This window comes from Orcinus orca, chromosome 6 (genome assembly GCF_937001465.1).
Source record: "Orcinus orca chromosome 6, mOrcOrc1.1, whole genome shotgun sequence".
In the NCBI taxonomy this organism is placed as follows: Eukaryota; Metazoa; Chordata; class Mammalia; order Artiodactyla; family Delphinidae; genus Orcinus; species Orcinus orca.
The window spans coordinates 54,520,100-54,542,465 of NC_064564.1; the positions used below are offsets into that span (position 1 = coordinate 54,520,100).

The following is a 22,366-nucleotide window of genomic DNA, read 5'->3' on the forward strand; positions in this document are numbered from 1 at the left end:
AGGATCATTCTAATGAATAGGGATAAAAAAGGCTCTGGTAAAGGATATGCCAAAGATGATGGTACTAGGATGTGGGGCTTTGGGGAGGTGCTTAGGTCATGAGAGTGGGGCCCTCATGAATGGGATTAGTACTGAAAGCCCAGAGAGTTCCCTCACCCCTCTATAGTGTGAGGATAAGACAAGAAGTCTGCAACCTGGAGGAAGACCCTCACCAGCCCATGCTGGCATCCTGGTCTCAGACTTCCAGCCTCCAGAACTGTGAGAAATTAATTTCTGTTGTTTATAAGCTACTCAGTCTGTGTTATTTTGTTATAGTAGACCAAATGGACTAAGACATATGACCTCAAAAAATAAATACCATATGTATATGATCTCATATGTATGAAAAACATTTAAGGTATCAACATCAAAAATTAATCTCTGGAGTTAGAAAATAAAACTCAAAAATATACTTGCCATTTACTTCAGTGAAATGTCTATCAATAAATACAAAATGATATTTTTTCTTAACTAACAATCTTGTTAACTGTTCAGCAAAATACAATGAAAATACAACAAAAATATTACTATAGTCTACCAAAAGGTAGAAACAACCCAAATATCTATCAACAGATGAATTGATAAACAAAACATGGTATATACCTACAGAGTAATATTACTCAGCCTTAAAAAGAAAAGAAATTCTGACACAAGCTACAACATGGAAAACCTTAAAGATATTATCACAAATGAAATAAACCAGACACAAAAAGAAAAATGACTCCACTAATCTGAGATACTTAGAATAGGCAAATTCATAGAGACAGAAAAAAGAAAGAGGTGCTGAGGGAAGGGGGAATGGGGAGTTATTATTTAATTGGTACAGAGTTACAATTTGAGAAGATAAAAAAAGTTCTGAAGATGGATGGCAGTGATGGCAGTACAACAATGTGAGTGTATTTAATGGCACTGAACTTTATACCTAAAAGTGGTTACAATGGTAAATTTTTACGTTTTGTATATTTTACTGCAATAAAAATATATTATATCTTCCATGATTTAGGTTGATTATACAGAAAACAAAAGTACAAACCATTTCTATATTTTAGCCAGATGGAAGGGAAGGAAAGAGAAAGAAGAGGAAAAAATGGAAAGAACCCACTGTACAGCATGTTAAATGTACTAATAAATGCCACTGAATTGTATGCTTTAAAATAAAACTAATATGTAATTTGTACATTGTTAATGGTTATCCAAAAATACATTTGTTTTCAAAATATGTTATGATTAGCAGACATTTTTTGGCTAGGAATTTTATTTCCAAATCATGTTAGAGAAATGCAGTTCCTAAAATCTTCATTTCTACATACAGAAAAAAAAAATATTCTTGCTTAGGAAGACAGGGAGTTGCTTTGCAGAAGAAAAAAATAGCCAAAATTTCCTACCATGATACTTTGATTTTAACTCCTCAAGAAATTATTATTGAATTTTATAAAATATTCTGTGAAATTACAACCTACATATATTTAATATTAAACCTAAGAGAGACAAAAGTACTCCATCCTGCGTTATGCCATTGATCTACAGCTTGTTTAGTTTTCATCATTAAAAACAATGATCAAAAGATCACTGAAATAAAGACTTTAGTTATTATTTAGAGGGTAAAATTCCCTATATCTATAAAACAAGTTTTTAATCACAAATTCTAAACTCCTTTATAATTGACCCCCAACTCTAACTACCTTCATCGACAAGTTCACTACTCAGCATCAACTAGGAAAAATATCAGTAATTCTTTGCAAATATTTTGCATTTCCATACAGAAGTTAGAAATATTTGTGATGTGGAATCATTAAGATTTGGTATGGACTGTTATAAGGAGGTCAGATAGAAGAGTAAATCAATTATAATCCCCTAGGTTTCTGGTTTGAGCAAATGGACAAATCATAATGCCATTTTCCCTGTTTTATGCCAATACTATTCCCTTATTAAAAGTTCTTATCATAATTTGCTTGTTTTCCCTGCTAAGCTGTGAGATCCTGACAAAAAGGGTGGCATATTATTTCTCTTTGTGTACCGGTGTCTAGCAGAGTGCCTAGTTGCAGCATTTTATACAGACTACAGATTAGTATTAAAAGACCAAAACTACCCCACCTACAGCAAGCTCCTGATTTATTTAGCCAAGGATACAGAAAACATACAGTGAATGTCTGCACACCTTCCCTTGACTTCTAGGGTTCCTATCATAGACAAGCTGGATTTGCTGTATAATAAAAGCTTAATACCCTGTGGCACCTGAGCCCCTTTTATAGTTTTATATCACTACTCAGAAATAATGTACACAAATACTTATATACTAATGTTTTTATTTAGCAGCATGTTAATATGACTTTGTTGGTTAATAAATCTAACTTGGTGTCAGTAAGGCAACATCCTCAACTAAGTGAAAAAGCTATGAGCCTACCGGCATTTCTGAAAGCTTTCCTTGCCTCTTTCTATCTAGCATACCAAAGAGTGGTTTCACCTCATCAGCACACGGCAGCTGCCCCTAGAATAAACCTCGTTAGAGTTTGAAATTAGTACTCTTCAGTACAACATTGCGTATTCAGTTCCTAGCTTAGTGCCTAGTTCTAAATTATATTGTTTAAATATTGAATGCATAAATAAATGAAGATATGAGTATTTGTTAGATAAATATCGAAGGAACCAGCCAATTTATTAGTTCATACGTTAATAAGTTCTTAGTCTTTTAAGATATCATTATGATATAATAAGTAGATGTATTTTATAAATCTAAATGAATTATTATAGGAACTATATTCCATGCAAATTTCTCAAGCCCTCAGATTTCCAAACTACAGCCCCAACAAATAACTCTGACCATACTCAGTGGTAAAAACACCTGTAATATAGGTCAGTGGTAGTGTCATTTTAAATTATATTTTAAAACCTGATTTGGAGTTGCCACACAATTTTTTTTATTAGGATTTTGAAAAGTTAACTCAACTTTTATGAATGGATTGGATTTACAGTTGCCACAGAATTTTTTATCAGGGTCTTGAAAAATTAACTCAATTTTTAAGATTGGTCTTAGAAGTACTATTCAAATTTGTCTTAAAAGTAGTTTTAGTAGACATCTTCTTTTAATGTTTTCTAGCCTTATATTTTAAAGATAGCTATTACTATATAAATAGGGATAAATCTTACTCCTTAAACATCAGGACTGAGTATTATTAAACTAGATCCTGCTGTATGCCACAAAAATAAGAGTGCCTGGTCTATAGAAAAAACAGCTGAAACTTCTTGTTGCTGACAGGGGGTAGACGTATTTATCCCTATTCTTTCCATTAATTAAATATAAAAACCCTGAACACAATACGGGAGGTCCCTGACTTACAATGGTTTGACAATGACTTTTCAACTTCACAATGGTGCAAAAACAATATGCATTCAGTAAAAACTGTACTTAGAATTTTGATCTTTTCCTGGGCTAGTGATATGCTGTGCAATACTCCTGCATGATGCTCAGCACCTGCAGAGAGCCGCAGCTCCCAGCTAGCCATGAAATCATGAAAGTAAACAGCCATTTACAACTTACAACCATTCTGCACCCATACAACCATTTTGTTTTCCACTTGCAGTACACTAGTCAGTAAATTATATGAGATATTTAACCCTTTATTATAAAATAGGCTCTGTGTGAGATGATTTTGCTCAACTGTAGGCAGATGTAAGTGTTCTGACACATTCAAGGTAAGCTAGGCTAAGATATGATGTCAGGTAGGTTAGGTATATTAAATGTATTTTTAACTTATGATATTTTAAACTTATTATGGGTTTATTGGGACAGAACATCAGCAATAGCTGAGGAAGATCTGTACATAAAACAAATGCAAGAAGACTCTGAAAGGCAAAGAAAAGAAGAAGAATAGGATAGGGACCTTAGGAGTAGAGGAACAGCACAAGAAAAACAACTCACAGTGATAAGTTCCCTGGCTTTCTTCTTTGCTCATAAATATCTGAAACTAAGTACTGGAGAAACTCATGACCCAGAAACGCCAACAGACACAAACAAAATGTCTCAGGGAAAGTCTGCTCTCTCAAGCCAAAGAACCAGGAAAGGGACAGACTAACAGGACAGAAATTTTATTGACAATAACCACCCCTACTCTAGCCATATACCACTAGAGGAAGAAAAACAAAAAAACAGCCTTGGGCTTCCCTGGTGGCGCAGTGGTTGAGAGTCTGCCTGCCGATGCAGGGGACACGGGTTTGTGCCCCTGTCCGGGAGGATCCCGCATGCCATGGAGCGGCTGGGCCCGTGAGCCATGGCGGCTGGGCCTGTGCGTCCGGAGCCTGTGCTCCACAATGGGAGAGGCCACAACAGTGAGAGGCCCGCGTACCGAAAAAAAAAAAAAACAGCCTTGCTCTCTCTAACAATGAAGGCCAAGTGAGAAGCCTGGACTCCCATGCCCATCAAGTGGTAATGAGACACTCCTTCACACCCGCTTCAATGTAATGTCAGCAGAGGTCAAGTTAGGAGCTAAGACTCCCACCTCTTCCAGGCAGCAATAACGTGACCCTCTCCCTCAGGCATGATGTCATCAGAGATCTGCTAAGTAAAAGATTTAAATAAGATCCAGAGTCTCAAAGCATAATACTCCAATGTCCAAGAGACTACTGAAAATCACTTATCATACCAAGAACAAAGAAAATCTCAACTTGATTGAGAAACCATAACTAAGAAATGATACCACCAAGATAACACACAAGTCAGAATTACTTGATAAGGATTTTAGAGTAGCCATGATTAAAATGCTCCAATGAACGGTTATGAATGATCTTGAAAAAAACAGAAAGTCTCAGCAAATAAATAAGAGAAATAAAGAAGAATCAAGTGGGAATTTTAGAATTAAGAATCACAATAACCAAAAAACAAAACAAAACAAAACAAAATAACTTCATTGCATGGGCTAAATAGCAGAGGTGATAGACAAAAGAGGAAAGAATCAGCGAACTTGAAGATAGAATAATAAAAATTACCCAATTTGAACAACAGAGATAAAATAGTCTGAAAAATAAAATGAACAAAGCCGCAGGGACCTGTAGGACAATACTAAAAGATCTAACATTTATGTCAATTGAGTCCCAGAGTAGAAGAAATAGAATGTGGGGCTGAAAGAAGTAGTTGAAAAAATAATGACCAAAATTTCCCAAATTTGACAAAAGGCACATACCTAGACATTCAAGGAACTTAGAGAATTCACAGAAGAGTAAACCCAAAGAAATTCATGCCAAGACATGTCAAAATGAAACTTTTAAAAAGTAAAGACACAGGAAAAATTCTTGAAAGCAGTTAGAGAGAATGATGTATTACTTTTAAGGGAGCAATGATTCAAATAACAGTGTATTTGTCATCAGAAACCACGGAGGCCAGAAAGAAGTGGTACATCCTTCAAGTGCCAAAGAAAAAAACTGCCAACCTAAAATTCTCTATCCAGTGAAAATATCCTTTACGAATGAAGGTGAAGTGAAAACATTTTAGATAAAGGAAAAGTTAGAGAATTTGTTGCCTACCTTAAAAGAAGGTCTAAAGAGAAGCTCTTCAAACAGAAAGAAAATGATAAAAGAAGAAAACTTGGGAAAAGAAAAATATATAATAGGCTACCCTTCCTTTGAAGTTTTAAAATAATATTTGACAGCTGAAGCAAAAATTGTAACATCAACTAATAGGTTTCTCTATGTATTTAGAGACAAAAGTTAAGACAACATATTATAAAGGGAGGAAGGTAAAAGCACACAGATAGAAGTAAGATTGCTACATTCCTGAAGTGGTAAAATGTTGACACCAATAAAGTATAATAAGTTATGTGTGTAAAATACTGAGAGCAAACACTAAAAAAAACCCAAAAAACAAAAACTTATTCAAAGAGATATAATCCAAAACCTTATAGATAAATAAAAACCAATTCTAAAAAAATGTTCAAGTAACACATAGGAAGGGAGGACAAGAGAAACAGAGGAAACAAACAGAAAATATAAATAATAACATAGTAGACTTAGCTGTAACATATCAATAATGCAAGGTATGTCAGCATGTAAAAATGTAAATTATTTCTATACACTAGCAATGTACAAGTAGAAACTAAAACTAAAGTTTATAATATCATTTGTAATAGCTCCAAAAATTAAATACTTTTGTACAAATCTAACAACAGTATTAGACATACAGAATCTGCATGCTAAAACTACAAAACACTGATAAAAGAAAATCTCAACAAATTAAGTATTCATAGAATAGAGGACTCAACATGGTTAATATGTCAATTCTCGCCAAATTAATCTATAGATTTAGCACAATTCCAGTCAAAATTCCCACAAGATTTTGGTAGTTATTGCTATTTTTAAACCTATTTTTATAGGTAAAACTTTTATGGAAAAGCAAAGAGATGAGAAAAGCTAAAACAATTTGAAAAACAATAAAGCTATTTGACTCACACTGAGTTCAAGACTTATTAGAGAGCTACAGAAATCAAGACAGTATGGGGTTCACAAAAGTTTAGGAATTCATATTAATGGAATAAAATAAAGAGTCTTGAAATAGACCGGCAGAAATATAGTCAGCTGATATTTGGCAGTTACAAAGGCAATTTATTGGAGAAGGAATAGTCTTCTCAAAACTGATGTTGATACAATTGGGCATATATCTTTGTAAAAAATGAACTTTAACCTATAACCCACACCTTATACAAAAATTAGCTAAAAAATGGATCATAGAGCTAAATATAAAACTCTTTAGAAGAAAACATAGGCTAAATACTTGTGACGTCAGGTCAGAAAAATAGTTATTAGGTATGACATCAAAGCCATAATCCATAAAAGAAAAAAATTGGTAAGTTGGACTTTATCAAAATTAAAATTTTGTCATGCAAAAGACATTGTTCAGGGAATGAAAAGGCAATCTACAGACTGGGAGTAAATATTTTCAAATCATATATTTGATTAAGTTCTTGCATACAGAATATATAAAGAACAAGTATTGTTTAATTAGTTTAATAACCAATCAATCTTTTAAAAATGAGCTAAAGAGTTGAAGAGACACTCGTAAAAGAAGATATAAAGACAGCAAATAAGCACATGAAAAGATCATTACCATGAGCCATTAGGGAAATGCAAATTAATATTACAATAGAATACCAATACACACTTACGGGAATGGTCTTAAAAAAAATGGCAACACCAAGTGTTGACAAGAATGTGGAGCAACTGGCTCATATGAATTCCTGGTAGGAATAAGAATGGTATAGCCACTCTGGAAAACAGTTTGACAGTTTCTTACAGAGTTATACATACGTTGACCATACACACAGCAGTTCTACTCCTGGGTATCTACCTTAAAGAATTAAAAAGTTATGTTCACACAAAAATCTATGTATAGGACTTCCCTGGCAGTCCAGTGGTTAAGACTCCCTACTTCCAACACAGGGGCCGCGGGTTCAATCCCTGGTCGGGGAACTAGGATCTCCTGGGACACGTGGCGCAGGGAAAAAAAAAAAAAAACTATGTATACCAAAAAACTATACATAGTTGCGAAAAACTAGAAAAGACCCAAAAATTCTTCAGGAGACAGACAGACAAACTGTGGTACATCTATACAATGGAATACCATCTAGCAGAAAAAGGAACGAACTGGACAAACCGACATGAATGAATCTCGAAGGCATTATGCCAAGTGAAAGAAGCCAGTCTCAAAAAGTTACAGCTTATATGATTCCATGCATATAACATTCTGAAAAAAGGCAAAGCTATAGGGAGGAAGAACAAATCAGTGGTTGCCAGGTTCTAGGGATGGTGGGAGGATGTGACTACAAGTGGGTAGGACAAGGACATTTTTTGAGATGATGGAACTAGTTTGTATCCTGATTGTGGTAATAGTTACTTGAATCTATTGTGCATGTTATAGATATATGTAATATATCTATAACACTATACGTGCTACAACTCAAAAAACTGTATGCTAAAATGTACTATATATAAATAAAAAAAAATTCTGTCATCAGTAAACAAACTTCAATGAATAAAAAGACATGTTTCCTTTCTTATTGTTTCATCATGATATTTCTAGTTTAATTTTTAACATTATATTTCATTAGAACGTTCCCAAGAAAACTCCCTGAGAGTAGGAAGTTTGTCTGATGTTCTCATTTCATTCACCTAGCAGAATGCCTGTCACACAGCAGTAACTCAAACACATTTCTTAACTGAATAAATGTTTCACAAAATAATCCACCCCCCAAAACATTATTATATGACTTAAAGTTTATATCAATTATTTAGCACTCTTCAAGGTTATCACCTCAAACTTCACTATTATTTAATAAATTAAAACTGATATGAAAAATAAATATTTTTCAAATGGCTATCACATTAATAAATTTAAATGAATTTCAGGGGGAAAAAAATCCACACTTTTAATGACTCTTAGCATCTAATTTACAGAGCTACTTGTAACATACGCATACTGCTGGGTGAACAGACCAGGGTTCTAACCGTTCCCGAACTTCCTTAAAAAGGCTTTATTATTTTTTCTTTAGTTCTATTTCATTAATGAGCAAAATAAACCTCAAATAAACACCACTTACAACTAACCTCTGCTTGAATTTTTTTTGAATAGATTAGATCTTGCAACTAGTTAATTAGGTTTCGCACCTATTTTGTCCAAAATTAACTTTTGTATTTGGAGACAAAAAGATCACTAAAGATTATCAGAGAAAGTACAAATACATGCTACACCACAGATAAACCCTATGAAAATATTATGTTAAGTGAAAGAAGCTAGTCACAAAGAACCACATATTATATGACTCCATTTATATGAAATGTCCAGAATAGGTAAATCTATACCCACAGAAAGCAGATTAGTGGTTAGCTAAGGGGTGGAGAGCAGTGGAAGAATTAATGGAGGTAACAGGTAAACTGTGTGGGGCTTTTTTGGGGGAGTAGGTAATGAAATTGTTCTAAAATTTATTGTGATGATGGGTGCACAACTCTTCGAATATTCTAAAAACCACTGACTTGTTCACTTTATATGGTGAATTACATGGCTTGTGAATTATATCTCAACAAAGTTATCAAAAATTATCAGGGAATATATTTGGGACAAATCTATAAAATCTACAAAAATTTTCAAGATAAGAAACTTTATTATCAGCATCAAACATTTAATACTAATAGAACGTAGTATACTTTGAGGTAATTGGAAGTATACATTTAAATGTATACTGATATGATCATTTCTTCAAAAGTTTAGCATTGCATGGAAAAGGTGGTAATCTAAAGCTACATGTGTTATTATATAGTATGCAAAATAAGATTCTAATTTACAGCTATGAAAATTCAATAATATTTAATCACATTATGCCACATGATACTAAATTCTAGTAATCTAAAAGATATCCAGCCTTCAAAAATATTCCATGGTCTGAGTGTAAAAAATTTAACTCTAAATGAAGAAATAGTTAAGTAGCAAGAGGCTAATTGTGCTGGCCTAACTCCTTTCTGTTAAAAAAAAAAAAAGTGTCCTTTCTTTGCCAAGCTGAATATAATACCTTGTGAATTATAAGATCAAGGAAGCAAGCTGTATGTTTTCTAAAATATGAGTATCCTTCATCAAGTTTTATACTTAGGGCAGCTAAAAGACCTATGTGGAGGGATCAGCATTAAGCCCAAAGGACAGGCAGTGCACAGCAATAAAGAAAGCAATTCCCTCGTGTCTTTTGCAGGTCACCGCCAAGGACCATGTTAGCAGATCCATACCAGACCTTTAACAGGCAGTTCTGCTGCTACCAGTAATTAGCTTGGACAGCTCTAGCTCCAAGAGTAGCAGCAAGGCTACACCATAATGAGCTCAGCTGGGATTAGCAGGACAGGGCAGGGAACCAAGAGAGCTCAGGCATTCTGCATTGCGTATGTATCTAGGAGATCAAACAAGGATGCCTGGCTAGGTTATCCCCTCTCCACCTCATTCCAAAAATGAAGCACGGCAGTGTCTAAAATACAGGCTAATGAAGAGCGACACCTCCAACAGATGAGAGCCACATTAATTAACACAATCCCTAGATCATATTATACAGTTTCAGCTAGAGCTAGCAAATGTGCAACTTGTTATTGCATTATACATATATATATTTTAAAAGCTAATCTTTTTTTCTCACTTTTACAGGCAAACCAGATTATTTCATTTTCCAAGTTTTATAAGGAATTTCTCTCATGGCCTTTCAGACACAAAGAATTTCTCTCAAATGTTTATCTAAGTAGACATTGTTACAAAAAGAAACTCACTTTTGAATCATTAGCTCCTGGTTCTCCCTTTTGAAATAGGCCAGTTCATTCCATACAGCATCAGAATCTTCTTGTCGAAGTTTTTGGGGATCTGCTCTCTTTATTTTCCTGATTTCCATCCTATTTTTAAAATGAAATTGCTTTCTTACTTAACATGTTCAAAGTGTAATAAAAATTCATCTATACATTCCATAAAATTTAAAAATATCTATTGACCAAATTTCTAAATCAAGTTCACTATGCAATGAATTTCCTAAAACCTAAGTATGTAGAAATTAAAATCCTAGATCATGATTTCCTAAAAAGCTAAACTGCTGCTATGGAAAGCAAACTTTTAAGTAAACACATGATATTCTCAGGTCTATTTCTCTCATTCATTCTACTAGTAATAAAACATACATTGCAGAAATGTCACAGTTTCAAAAAAGGACTATAAGCAATCAACACATCTAGAATTTGCTGTCAACCAATCTGAATGTGGTTTATGTGCTCTACCTTAAAACAAGCAGTTATCAGTGAATATCAGAATATCAGATAGTTAGCAAGTAGTCTTCAAACTTCCAGTGACTACTAAAAAGTGAGGTAAGCAGAGGCTAAATCCAGGAAAATAGATTTATCATTGCTTTACTGAAAAGCAATATGAAACACTTTCTGTTCTTCAAAGGAAAAATCAGATGTGACAATTACCTATAAAACATGCCAAATGCCCTTTACGTTTTCATTTTCTGTACCTAAAACAAACTGTTCATTTTTCTTTCGTAAAAGTGCAGTACCGGCTAATTTAGAAACTATTTCTCTGTAGAACAGACCAATGTGTATCATCAACATTGCCCTAAAGGATCCATCTCAAAAGATAAGAGGGTAGTAGATTTTCTGTACTCATTCAGTCCTTTGCCCTCTGTTGATACTGTTAACAGGGGAGCCATTTACGACTAACCAAGATCTGAACACCTGTTCAGAGCAATTGAACTGAGACTGCCAATTCATTCAGATAAGCTGCAGAACAAACTGATGGATAGAAAAGATTTTCAAATTGCATATCAGGTTGAAGTAGTTTTAAGATAGTTAACTATATATGTGAATTTCCTATTTCTCATGTCTTACAAATAAAACTTAAATACTTTTTGAGTTATATATATTGTAACACCAGTATTTTATTTATTTATTTAAAGCAGTTTTTCAATCATATGGATTTGAACTATTTTTGTTTTGTTATATACTTTTAAGTTACTCTATATATATTAAAAATATATACAATCATTCATAATCACCTATGCTAATTATTTCTGCAAATGATAGGAAAATCTATAGTTATTGCTAAGATATTTCTATTTTCACTTATTATATTCTCTATTTTAAAATCCTCAATAAAGATCTGACTACCAAATAATTTCTTTAAAATCAAACAAAAGCCATTAAATCACCTATATGATGCTACTCAGTTCCATTTAATATTTAGGGAAATGGCTTTATGAGCTATGTAACTCACATGCCACTGCCTTCTTCCCACTGTTTTAATTGCTCTTTTACTGCTCTGTAGTTGGTCTGTAACATCTGTAGCCTTTCCTTGTGTTTTTCATGGGCATCTCTTAGCTCATCATTTTCTTGGCTCTGTAAAACACAAAAAAGCAAGTATACAAGTCTGAACAAAGTATTAGTATAATGTTACAAATAAAAGGCTACCAATCTAAGTATGAAATTTGAAAGAAAATAGTATGTAAATATGAATTAATTTGTAATACTTACTTAAGCAGAAGAAAAAGAAGAATTCCTAAAGTCACAGAACAGGTTTGCTTGATAAATTTGAGGCACTCATGGCATTTTAAAAAATCACTTAAGTAATCTCAAAATTTTGGCATCAAATTCGTTTCATTCCTTTCCCTTTTGATAATTAGTATATATACATGTATTTATGAACCAATCTTACATATTAAATTTTGTTTTCCAGGATTTGTCCACACATAATGCATCACTATTTTGTTAGTTATAAGTGCACATATAATTAGTGTAAGGACACTAATCATAGTAATACCATAATCTTAAGAACACTATTTAAATTAATTCAATTTCTTTTACTATAGAATATGGAAAAGAACACAGAAATCTATATTATGACAATTAAACTAAATAAACTAACATATAGGTAAAGCCCCTGGCACTGTGCTTGCCCAATAGAGGCTCAAAGCAAAAGTGAGCTTTTTACTCTGTCCTCTTCCCAAGTATTAACAGTGATGCCCTTATCATTTAGAAGGCAAATGTACTGTTTCATTGACTATCTGTCTCTCATCCCAACAGTGAGTTAATACCTTATAGAGTCTGCATTATTTTACTGCAATTTTACCTGTCTCAACAGTATTTATATGTTGCCATTATACTTTGAATATATATCTAGTAGGAAAACTTCAATAATTCTCTTAAGTAGTTATTAGGACGTATTTGAGCCCTGTGTGTACCGAGTGGTATGTATGCCATATGGAAATGGAAGTGCTTGATGAAAAAGCATGAAAACGGCATCACTGACGGGGAAACTAGAATAAATGTTATTCTAAAGAGTTTTAGAAGATATAAATCACAGCCACTGCATAATTACTTGATAAAAAGTAGCATGGTTTAATACTATGGTTAAAAATTCAGGATACAGAATTCAATTTTGTTTGTTTCAATTGGAGAACCATATATTAATAACCTATTATATGCAGGGTGTTAAGTGCTGATAAAAGTTCAACTCCTGCTGCTCAAACTTACTAAATTTTACCTTGACATAGCTGCTTAAATTCAACGTGTCTCAATTTCTCCATCTTCAAAATGAAGCTATTTATGGACTTTCCTGGTGGCACAGTGGTTACGAATCTGCCTGCCAATGCAGGAGACATGGGTTCGACCCCTGGTCCGGGAAGATCCCACATGCTGCTGAGCAACTAAGCCCATGCGCCACAACTACTAAGCCTGCATTCTAGAGTCAGCAAGCCAAAAATATCCCATGGACAGTCACGGAACTAGGTCGATTTATTAGATCATTCAATAAAATATTTACAGAGTAACTTCTATGTATTTTGTAATTTAGCTAAACTAGAGGCTCTAACTTCTGAGTACAAACAAGTCTCAATGACTAAAATATTAGAAAATAGTAAAGTTGCATCAACTGACTTTTCTCAATGATGTTTGTAATTCTACTTCTGAGTTGATAAGAACAGAAATGATTCTTGATCGAATCATCGTTTGCTCAAAGGTTTCTTGACAGTCATAAAGCAAACTAAGAACATGTACACTATTAATAAAACAGTGGCTCAATCTTCAGAGTATGATAGCAAGGTTTCTTAAGTTAAGAAAAAAACATTTATAGAATACCAAGGATTCCATGGATGTCTAATTTCAGCAGAATGTATAAACTTCATGAATTAAAAAGTCAGTTGAAAAGTCAATTGAAAGTCAGTAAAGCAGAGATTCATGGCACTAGTAATCGCAAGGATAGTAAGAATTTCATAAAGCTCTGATGCACTGTTTCCAAATTAAATTTTATAATTCACTACACCCATGAATTCAGGATTTGGAATTGGGTGAGATTTTTATAATAAGAACTTTCATCTCTTCTATTACTATTGACTCTACAACATTGGTTGCCCATCTTGAAAACAGGTACAACTAGCCACAGAAGAGAGCTTAGTAAGACAATATGTTAATGTTTATACAATTATATTTTATTATAATATATAGTATTAGAATAATATGCATGAAGAGCATGTCAATGTATCAAAATTTATGTACATATGTACCATAGGCTCCTGAAATTTCTTTGTTCCTCCCTCCCTCCCTTCAATCCACCTTGGTGATCAACTTGGGACCCTAAAGCTACCTACCATGCCATGATCATGCCTTTTGTCTTTAGTTTAGTGTTTCCAACAGTATCTTCCATGGAGCAACAGTCTTTTGGGAAATCTTAATAGGTATAATCAAGTAAATCTGATAAATAATGTACCTCTACCTTCCTATAGATTCACAATGCACATTGGTATGTTAAAGGATCACAAAAATAGAAAAACGTTAATCCATTGCTCACATATTTAAGCAAGGAACATTTTGTCTGCCATGTTCCCATTAGGTTCTTGAAGAGCAGTATTCAAAAGAATACCAACATGGGAAAGACCATGACAAAAATTCAACGTGTATTAGTGGGGAATGGTTTTCAAAAGGAGCTCCATGATCCCAATGTATTTTAAAAACCATAAGACACTGTTATGTGTTGAAATGAATCTCTCCCTAAAAGATATGTTGGAGTGCTAACCCCATTATCTCAGAATGTGACTTTGTTTGGAGACAGGATCTTTATAAACAAGTTAAAATGAGATAGGGTGGGTCCTAATCCAATATGTTTGGTCTTCATAAAAAGGAGAAATTTAGACACAGAGAGAGGCTTGAATAGAGGGAAGGTGATGTGAAGACACAAGGAGAAGGCCATCTATAAGCCAGGGAACACCTGAGACTACCAGTAGCTAGGAGAGATGAATGGAACAGATTTTCCCACACAGACTTCAGAAGGAACTAGCCCTGTTGACACCTTGATTTTGGACTTTTCTAGCATCCAGAACTTTGAGACAATACATTTCTGTTCTTTTAAAGCTAGTCAGTTTATGGTAGTTTGTCACAGCAGCCCTAGGAAACTAACACAAACACACCACTAATTCCAATCTTACCTTATACTCACATGTGCTTGAGTAATAGCAATAGCATTAATACTATAGCCTAATAATCAAGAAGATAGAAACAGGTCTTCTGTCTTCACTATATATGAGTTACATTTACTAAAGTCAGGTTGTAAATTTAAAAATGCCCTGGGCCCAACTACTCTCCTTGGAGTTGCTTTAATATACATGTTTTGTTTACCCATTCCTTTTGTTAAATGCTACTGATTATAGTGCCTTTTTCATTCAGCTATTTTGCTCCTTTAAAATAAGAAATCCTTTCCTACCAAATGATAAAATGCAAAGAAAAAAATTTGCTCCCATTTTTCCCTTATCTTGCAAATCTGTGAAAGAAAACAATCATTTGAAATTCACAATTATCATCAATTAACTTGAAAGAATACAGAAAAAATATAAATGAAAAAGAAATTGTGTGAAAAATAATTTTACTCTAAAAATAAACTTGAGGCCTCATCCAAGAGAGCAGTTATTAGAAAAAAGGAATGAGGAAATAAATTAGTATAATGTTTCTGAGACTCTCTGAAACAAGAAATTTAAGAAGTGGAAGAGAATAGATCTAAAAATGTCTGAATTGCTCTACTCCTTCCTGCCAAAAACAAGGAACTAAAAAAGACTCACAGACTTTTGGGGGCAAATGAGTGGAGTTGCTCTACTACTGAATGGGATATGTGATGGTTAATTTTTTATGTTAATTTGACTGCCCAGGTATTTGTTTTAATGGCTGTTCCTGGGTGTATCTGTGAAGGTGTTTCTGTATGAAATTAACATTTGAATCAATACACTAAATAAAGCAGATTGCCCTCCCCAATCTGATGGGCTTCATCCAATCCACTGAAGGCCTGAACAGAATAAAAGGCTGAGTAAGAAAGAATTCTTTCTGCCTGACTGTCTTTGAGGTGGGACACTGGTCTCCTGCTTTCAGACTCAGACTGGGACTGGAACTTACATCATTAGCTCTCCTGGTTCTCAGGCCTTTGGACTCAGGCTGGAACTATACCATTAGCTCTCCTGGATCTCCAATTTGACGACTACAGATCTTGGACATCTCAGACTCCATAATCATGTGATCATATAAGCCAATTCTCCTTAGAGTAAATCAATCAATCAATCAATCTCTCTCTCTCTATATACACACACACACACACACACACACACACACACACACACACACACACGTATTTCAGAATAATGATATCTCATTAGGGAAGACTAAAGGATTATATCTTATTGTTTCTATTTCTCCAGAGAACCCAGATTAATAGAGGACAGAAGTAGAAGCCTTGGTATGTAAATTTCAAGAATTATGCAAAAGAAGGATGATGGTGTCCTAAACATGCCCATAATATCCTGTTTGTACCTCCACGTTCACACCAATACACTAGATTCTAACTATTTACTCAGCATCATTTTTTTTCTCCTGTTATACAAGTGACTAGCACAATGCTTGGCTAATTGCATTAGCCAATAAGTTACAAATGAGTAAACAAATGAATGAGCAAATAACTACAGGTGTATAAATTTCAAGTAGGCTAAATGTTAGCAAGCTGAGGGCATCTGATCATTTTATTTTTGGGAGAAACAATAGATGATAATTTTCCTTTGTTTAGAACTAATAGTTTAAATCTGAATAAATATAAATTAAAACAACGTTTAGTGAAAAGGCAGAAAAAAACTTCCAATTGTAGCTTACGGTTAACTATATCTCTAAACTATATTTTGCTCTAGAGTACAAAACATTTTCCTCCTAAGAATAATCTATCTGACAAAGAATCTAAGTTTTAAATATTTGGATTCTAATCATCGGTAAATTGGGCTTGTCACAGAATATTATAAAACTATTTGAGATTCAGTTAAATGGCTAAATCTCAAATAGTGTTGGCCTTCTGGTAGTTGTGAATGAAGAATGACAAGTTTAGCCATATTAAATTCACAGAAAAAATTAAAGCCCTCAATATAGTCACATAAAATTGGTTCAATACACATAACCAACTTCTTCTGAGAAAGATAATTCACAAAGTATGAGTTGGAAAGTATAAACTCTTAAAGATAGAACAATAAATGCATATGCTTCTTAAAGACTGGAAGAACACAACAGATTCAAATGTCATGCATTCTGAGACAAATTCAGTTGAAATGGAAAAAATAATACATATTTATTTGCCACTTTGTATAATTTTTCTGTAAAGGACAATTTTAAGTGGCCTGAACTAGGTTAGCATAGTTGTTAACTCACGTTTCTTTGTGTATGTTTATCATGTATAAAGAACCACAGGAAATTTCCCTTTCCATTTGCTGTAGTTGTATTTTTTGGTCTCTGAGAAACTATAAGAAATTTATTCTCAATACAGAGTCAAAATATTCCCTAATGATTTTAAAGTAGTGAATAAACATTTAGTTTTTAAAGTAGCAAAATTTTTTATTACTTTAAGATCCTCAGAAATCTTAAGAACTAGACTAACCAATTTACACATTTTTTAAAAAGTAATTAAATTCAGGAAAGATAAATGATAAGCAGTAATTTGTGAAATGAATGTTTACTTTGGTATATCCTTACCTATGCAAGGTTATTACTAAAGAAAGGATTTAATGTTCACCTTTAGCTGCAGTACCTTCTCTAAGTTTTCAATCTTTCTTTCAGCATTTCTCAGCTTCTTTAGCTCCTCTGAGTCTAAGAAAGGGCTCTTTGGGGACAAAGACCTTGAGCGTTTCACAGGTGGTTCCTCGAGAATAAAACAAGGACATGGTTGAACTAGTTGGAACACTGGATTATGAAAGACATGCAAAATTAAAGAACAAGTAATTTTGAATACTAATAATGAATTATAAAAAGAAAAAATCTTGCATGGAATACCAGAGAAATAACAAGCAGAATTACCACAGTGCTACCGCTAAAGGTTTCTCTGTGACTCATTAATGAGAATATTCATTTACATTTACATTGTTTCTTTCAGAATAATGATGTCCCATTAGGGAAGACTAAAGGGTTATAGACTCAGAAATGCAAGAAACCTCATTACAAAGGAGGGGATAGAGGCTGGTCTAATTGCTCTATAAGGGTCCAAGGTTACACTTGATAGGACAACCAGAAACAAGAGGGAAAGGATTTTTTTCCCTTTGAAATAGTTTAACACACTGTGAAGTTGAAGGAACAATATGCTTGAGGAATATAAATACAACAGACAGTAGATCTTATACCATAATGACCATATGGTCATTAACTATAATGTGGCTAACTAGAGACAAGAATGTGTGTTTATATTATGTACAGCTTCATATACCAATCTGGAGAAGGAATATGTGAAAGCAACTATTAAGCTGGGCAACATATTGTTCATACTTACTGCATGTCCTTATGAAAAAGAAAGAAAATTCTTTCAAAATATCACTCTCATTTGCTTGACTTTTGTTAAACGCAATGAAACAACAAAGCAGTACATTTTTAAAGCTCAACAATACAGCACACAACCAAATTAGGCCCTATAAGGTCTCTCAATTTTAGGAGTATTTTCTTTCATTTAAATAAAGCTCAATGCTGTGAAACTACTCCAAAATGGCAAGAAACATATAACGGAGTTATGTTTAAATACATACATACATACATAAATAAAGCTAGTTCTGAAAATTACTAATAATATTAGGGGGAGTAAATAAGAATGCCACAGAAACATAGGTCTCATTTTAAATACTTCCTTTATTAAGACATTTGTCCTACTCATAGGAAAAAAATGAAAAGAATGAGAATTGAAAACATGATTTTCTACTTTTAAAAATATTTTCTACTGCTGAAGTAACAAGTGTGAGAAACATACCTCTAAAACTCCTTACTTTTAGGAAAAGCTTAATTCAATTTATATAGAAATAATATATTTACAATGTGATATTCTGAAATGTTTATATTAATGTTCATAGAATCTTTTGCAATATAATAAGAATATGCAATAAATACCACAAAAAGGAAAAGCTGAGACATTAATAAATAAGAATCATGCCACAAAAAATTTGCTTATTATTCTCCACTGTTACACCTTTAAATCTGAAAATATGTAACTGCACATATTAATGTTAAATTCCATTTTATAGTTTATATTCCACATGGGCAGTATTTTAAATATGACAGCTCAATGAAATAGAAACATTAAGATATATTTTTCTTCTAATTAAAATTAGAAAATTGAATTAAGGACTAATACCACATTAAATTTCTACTTAATTTATCTATAGATTAGATAGATGAGGGATACTTATCAAAACTTTTTAATATAAGAATGTTAATTTACTGCGAAAGAGGTATATCATTACTAATATATTTAATTAATTAAATAAGGAACATATTATTCAGTTCAAAAAGGGAAAACTTGCTACTCCCAGCCATGATTTTATAAAACATTTGACACAGAATATTTTTTAAAAGCTTCCAGAAATATAAGCAGAGAAGTAAATGCTGCTGTTTGTTTTTTAACTTCATCACTTGCCTTGCCAACCTCATCCTGACAAATTCACAAAATGACAAATGCCCCTACCTTATGTTTCCTTTCAGTACTTGTCAAGATGCTCTTCTCTGAGGAACCCTTGTTGGTAGATCTGTTCTCTGATAGTTTTTCATTTGCTATTTTCAGTTTCTCCTGTAAATACTCAATTTCAGACTTCTGTGAGACCATTAAGGTTTCTAAGCTCGATAAAGATGGCTGCTGAGAAACCTATTTTAAAAAGTATGTTTGTGTCTTACATTATTTACACATTCATGCAAATATTTATATATGTTACTACATTATATAAATCATAAGTATTCCAAGAAAGAACATTTCATTTCAAAAATAAACCGTAAACCTGAATTAGCTAAGCTTCTATCATCCTTATAGAATGGCATTTTCAATAAAATAACCAAGAGTCTGTGTAAATATTTTCATAAGTAATACTGTCATACAGATTTTCAGGAGAAAAAATTTAAAGTTGTGCATGATATACACAACTCATCTATAAAATTATTTCAAATTAATGATTATACACATAGGTATTTCCTCAGTAAATGCTTAATGCAATACCACTGAATATAAACCTGAGAAAAGGAAACCAACAGCACTATACGTCTAATTAGCTTTTAATGTATTATAATTTAGTGATAACTCAAAGAACTCTGATACTTTTTAAAGTCAGCAGAGTTCACAGTATTCTCCTTTGAAATTTATTCCCATGCCAGATAAACTGTTAATGGTAAGCACCACATTTTAACAACAGAAATCACAGGAAAATTAAGTTTGTAAGAAACCTAAAACTAGCATTCATGAAAACTAGCATTCAACAAAATTGTACCACCATCTTAACTGAATATACTTGAGACCATTAAAATCCATGCATATACACTATTTCAAATTAACCACTCCATTTACAAAAAACAAAAACACTAGATCATAGTGAAACCAAGTTTTTGATGATTTCCAGGAAAGAAAAGTCAGATCTTATGATTCTAATATTATCAACATGGATCCAGTAGCCCTGAAAATAGTTTCATTTAAAATGTGGAGAGCCCCATCCTTCCTAAATGATATTCCTAAGGATTATAAGAAAAATATGTATGTTTAACTCTTCTGAACTAACAATGAGAAATATTACCTTTTCTTGGTTTTGACTACTTTTTTCTTTTTTTAGGGGATAGGCAAATTTTTACTAATCCTAACCTGTAATTTCTATAAAGAGAAGGATCATCTCATTATACTATCATCATACTATTACAGTATACTATCATCATACTATTACACTTTCCTCATATATAAGTCACCTGATTTGTTTCCCAGTCTTTATTCTATCACAACACTAAATATTTTCCTCAGAATGTTGTTTATATTGTACTGTTACCAAACTTACAATATTAAATACTGACTCTATTAGCTTGCATTGAACATCAAATTAAAATACCTTAAGCACTTTTCTTCCAAACTCTAAAGGAGTCTGACCTATTCTTTTCTCCTCCTTTAACCACTGTATGGCTTTTATTTATTCTTTCCTCCTTTTTTGTAAACAGATTTATGATGCTTATAAATTTTTCCTTTGGGCTGCCAATCTGAACAATTTACAAAGGCTACCTATTCTTGTTCTGGTTTTGTTAAATAAAATTACAATTAATATATTAATATTACATCATTTACCAAAGAAATTTTTAATAAATTGTTCAAAATCAAACAAAAATTTAGAAAAAAAACGGAAAAACATAATTTTAGCTTATTGGTATATCCAATAAGCAATCCTCTGCTCTTTAATAAATGAGTTTTCCAAGTCATCATTGGGTTATAATGCAACAGATAAGAATATAAAAACATGAATATTTGGTCAAGAAGCTGCAATTCTAAATCATTAAAATATTTATGAAGATATTAAAAAGCCTCCAACAGTGGACACTGCTACTATAATAATAAAAGATTTCTTATTTAGGCAGAATTCCTTTAAAATTCGTCAGTAAACAATAACAGAACTTCAAAATTAAAATACTATTTAAGTAGTGATTAACTCCAGCTCACATAGGAGCCATAATGTAAATAAATAAGTAAAATGAGTTATGTTTAAATTATAGCTTTAAAATTCATTCGACAGAGACACTTTGTATATATATTGAACATATACATATATACTTTACTTCCACAAGGAAACCTATGCACTCTCTCAGTTTTTCAAAAATGGAGTCTTCTTTCTCTCTCTCTCTCTCTCTCTCGTCTTTTATCACTTTTGCTAGAGATACATGCACATGAAGTATTTCACATTTCTCTTAATATAACCACTTTTAAAAGTATAAGTAAAATGAAACATCAAATCGCAGTCACCCTCATTTTGAGGGAATAAAGAGGGTATTTGTGGTAGTAGCTATTCAGCTCCAGCCAGCTGTTTTCACAGAGGAATGTGGCCCACTACTGCCAGATCTACTGATTTTTCAAAAGAATGGAGGAATTCAAATTTCTAAGAGAAATCTAATTTTACAATATTGGCCAGACTCAGTTTATGACTCTTGTATCTTGAGAACATGGTGGTGGGAGTATAGACTGCTACAAATTTCCTAGGGAAATTTTGAAATATGAATCAAAGAACATAATGTACCAAGCCTTGGACTTTGTTCTAATCATGCTGAGGGTTGATACAGAAAGATATCCATGATAAACTGTTAAGTGAGGAAGGCACAGGTTACAGAAGAATACAGCATACTGTATAGACATAAATTTCACCAAACCCTGAATTTACAGCATTATTTCTGAATGGAGGTATTATATGTGAATTTTCTTCATACATATCTGAATTTCCTTAATTTTTTTACAATGAACATGTCACTAAATAGTTTTTAAAATGTAATTTTTTCTGCAAAT

The 22,366-nt window shown here is 32.8% G+C and overlaps 1 protein-coding gene across 8 annotated transcripts in view; it reads right to left on the minus strand.

The window, feature by feature from the left end:
• CNTLN (centlein) overlaps positions 1–22,366 on the minus strand; it is a 331,436-nt gene that overhangs the window by 128,315 nt on the left and 180,755 nt on the right. For 6 of the 8 annotated variants that reach the window (XM_033439732.2, XM_033439731.2, XM_049711050.1 and 3 more), the window contains 4 exons: positions 19,541–19,717; positions 17,615–17,740; positions 11,810–11,931; positions 10,321–10,440 (listed from right to left, as the gene is read on the minus strand). In XM_033439732.2, the coding sequence (XP_033295623.1) occupies positions 10,321–10,440; positions 11,810–11,931; positions 17,615–17,740; positions 19,541–19,717 (545 nt within the window). The remainder of the gene's footprint in view (positions 1–10,320; positions 10,441–11,809; positions 11,932–17,614; positions 17,741–19,540; positions 19,718–22,366) is intronic. The other 2 variants (XM_049711049.1, XM_033439728.2) reach the window with 2 other exon arrangements.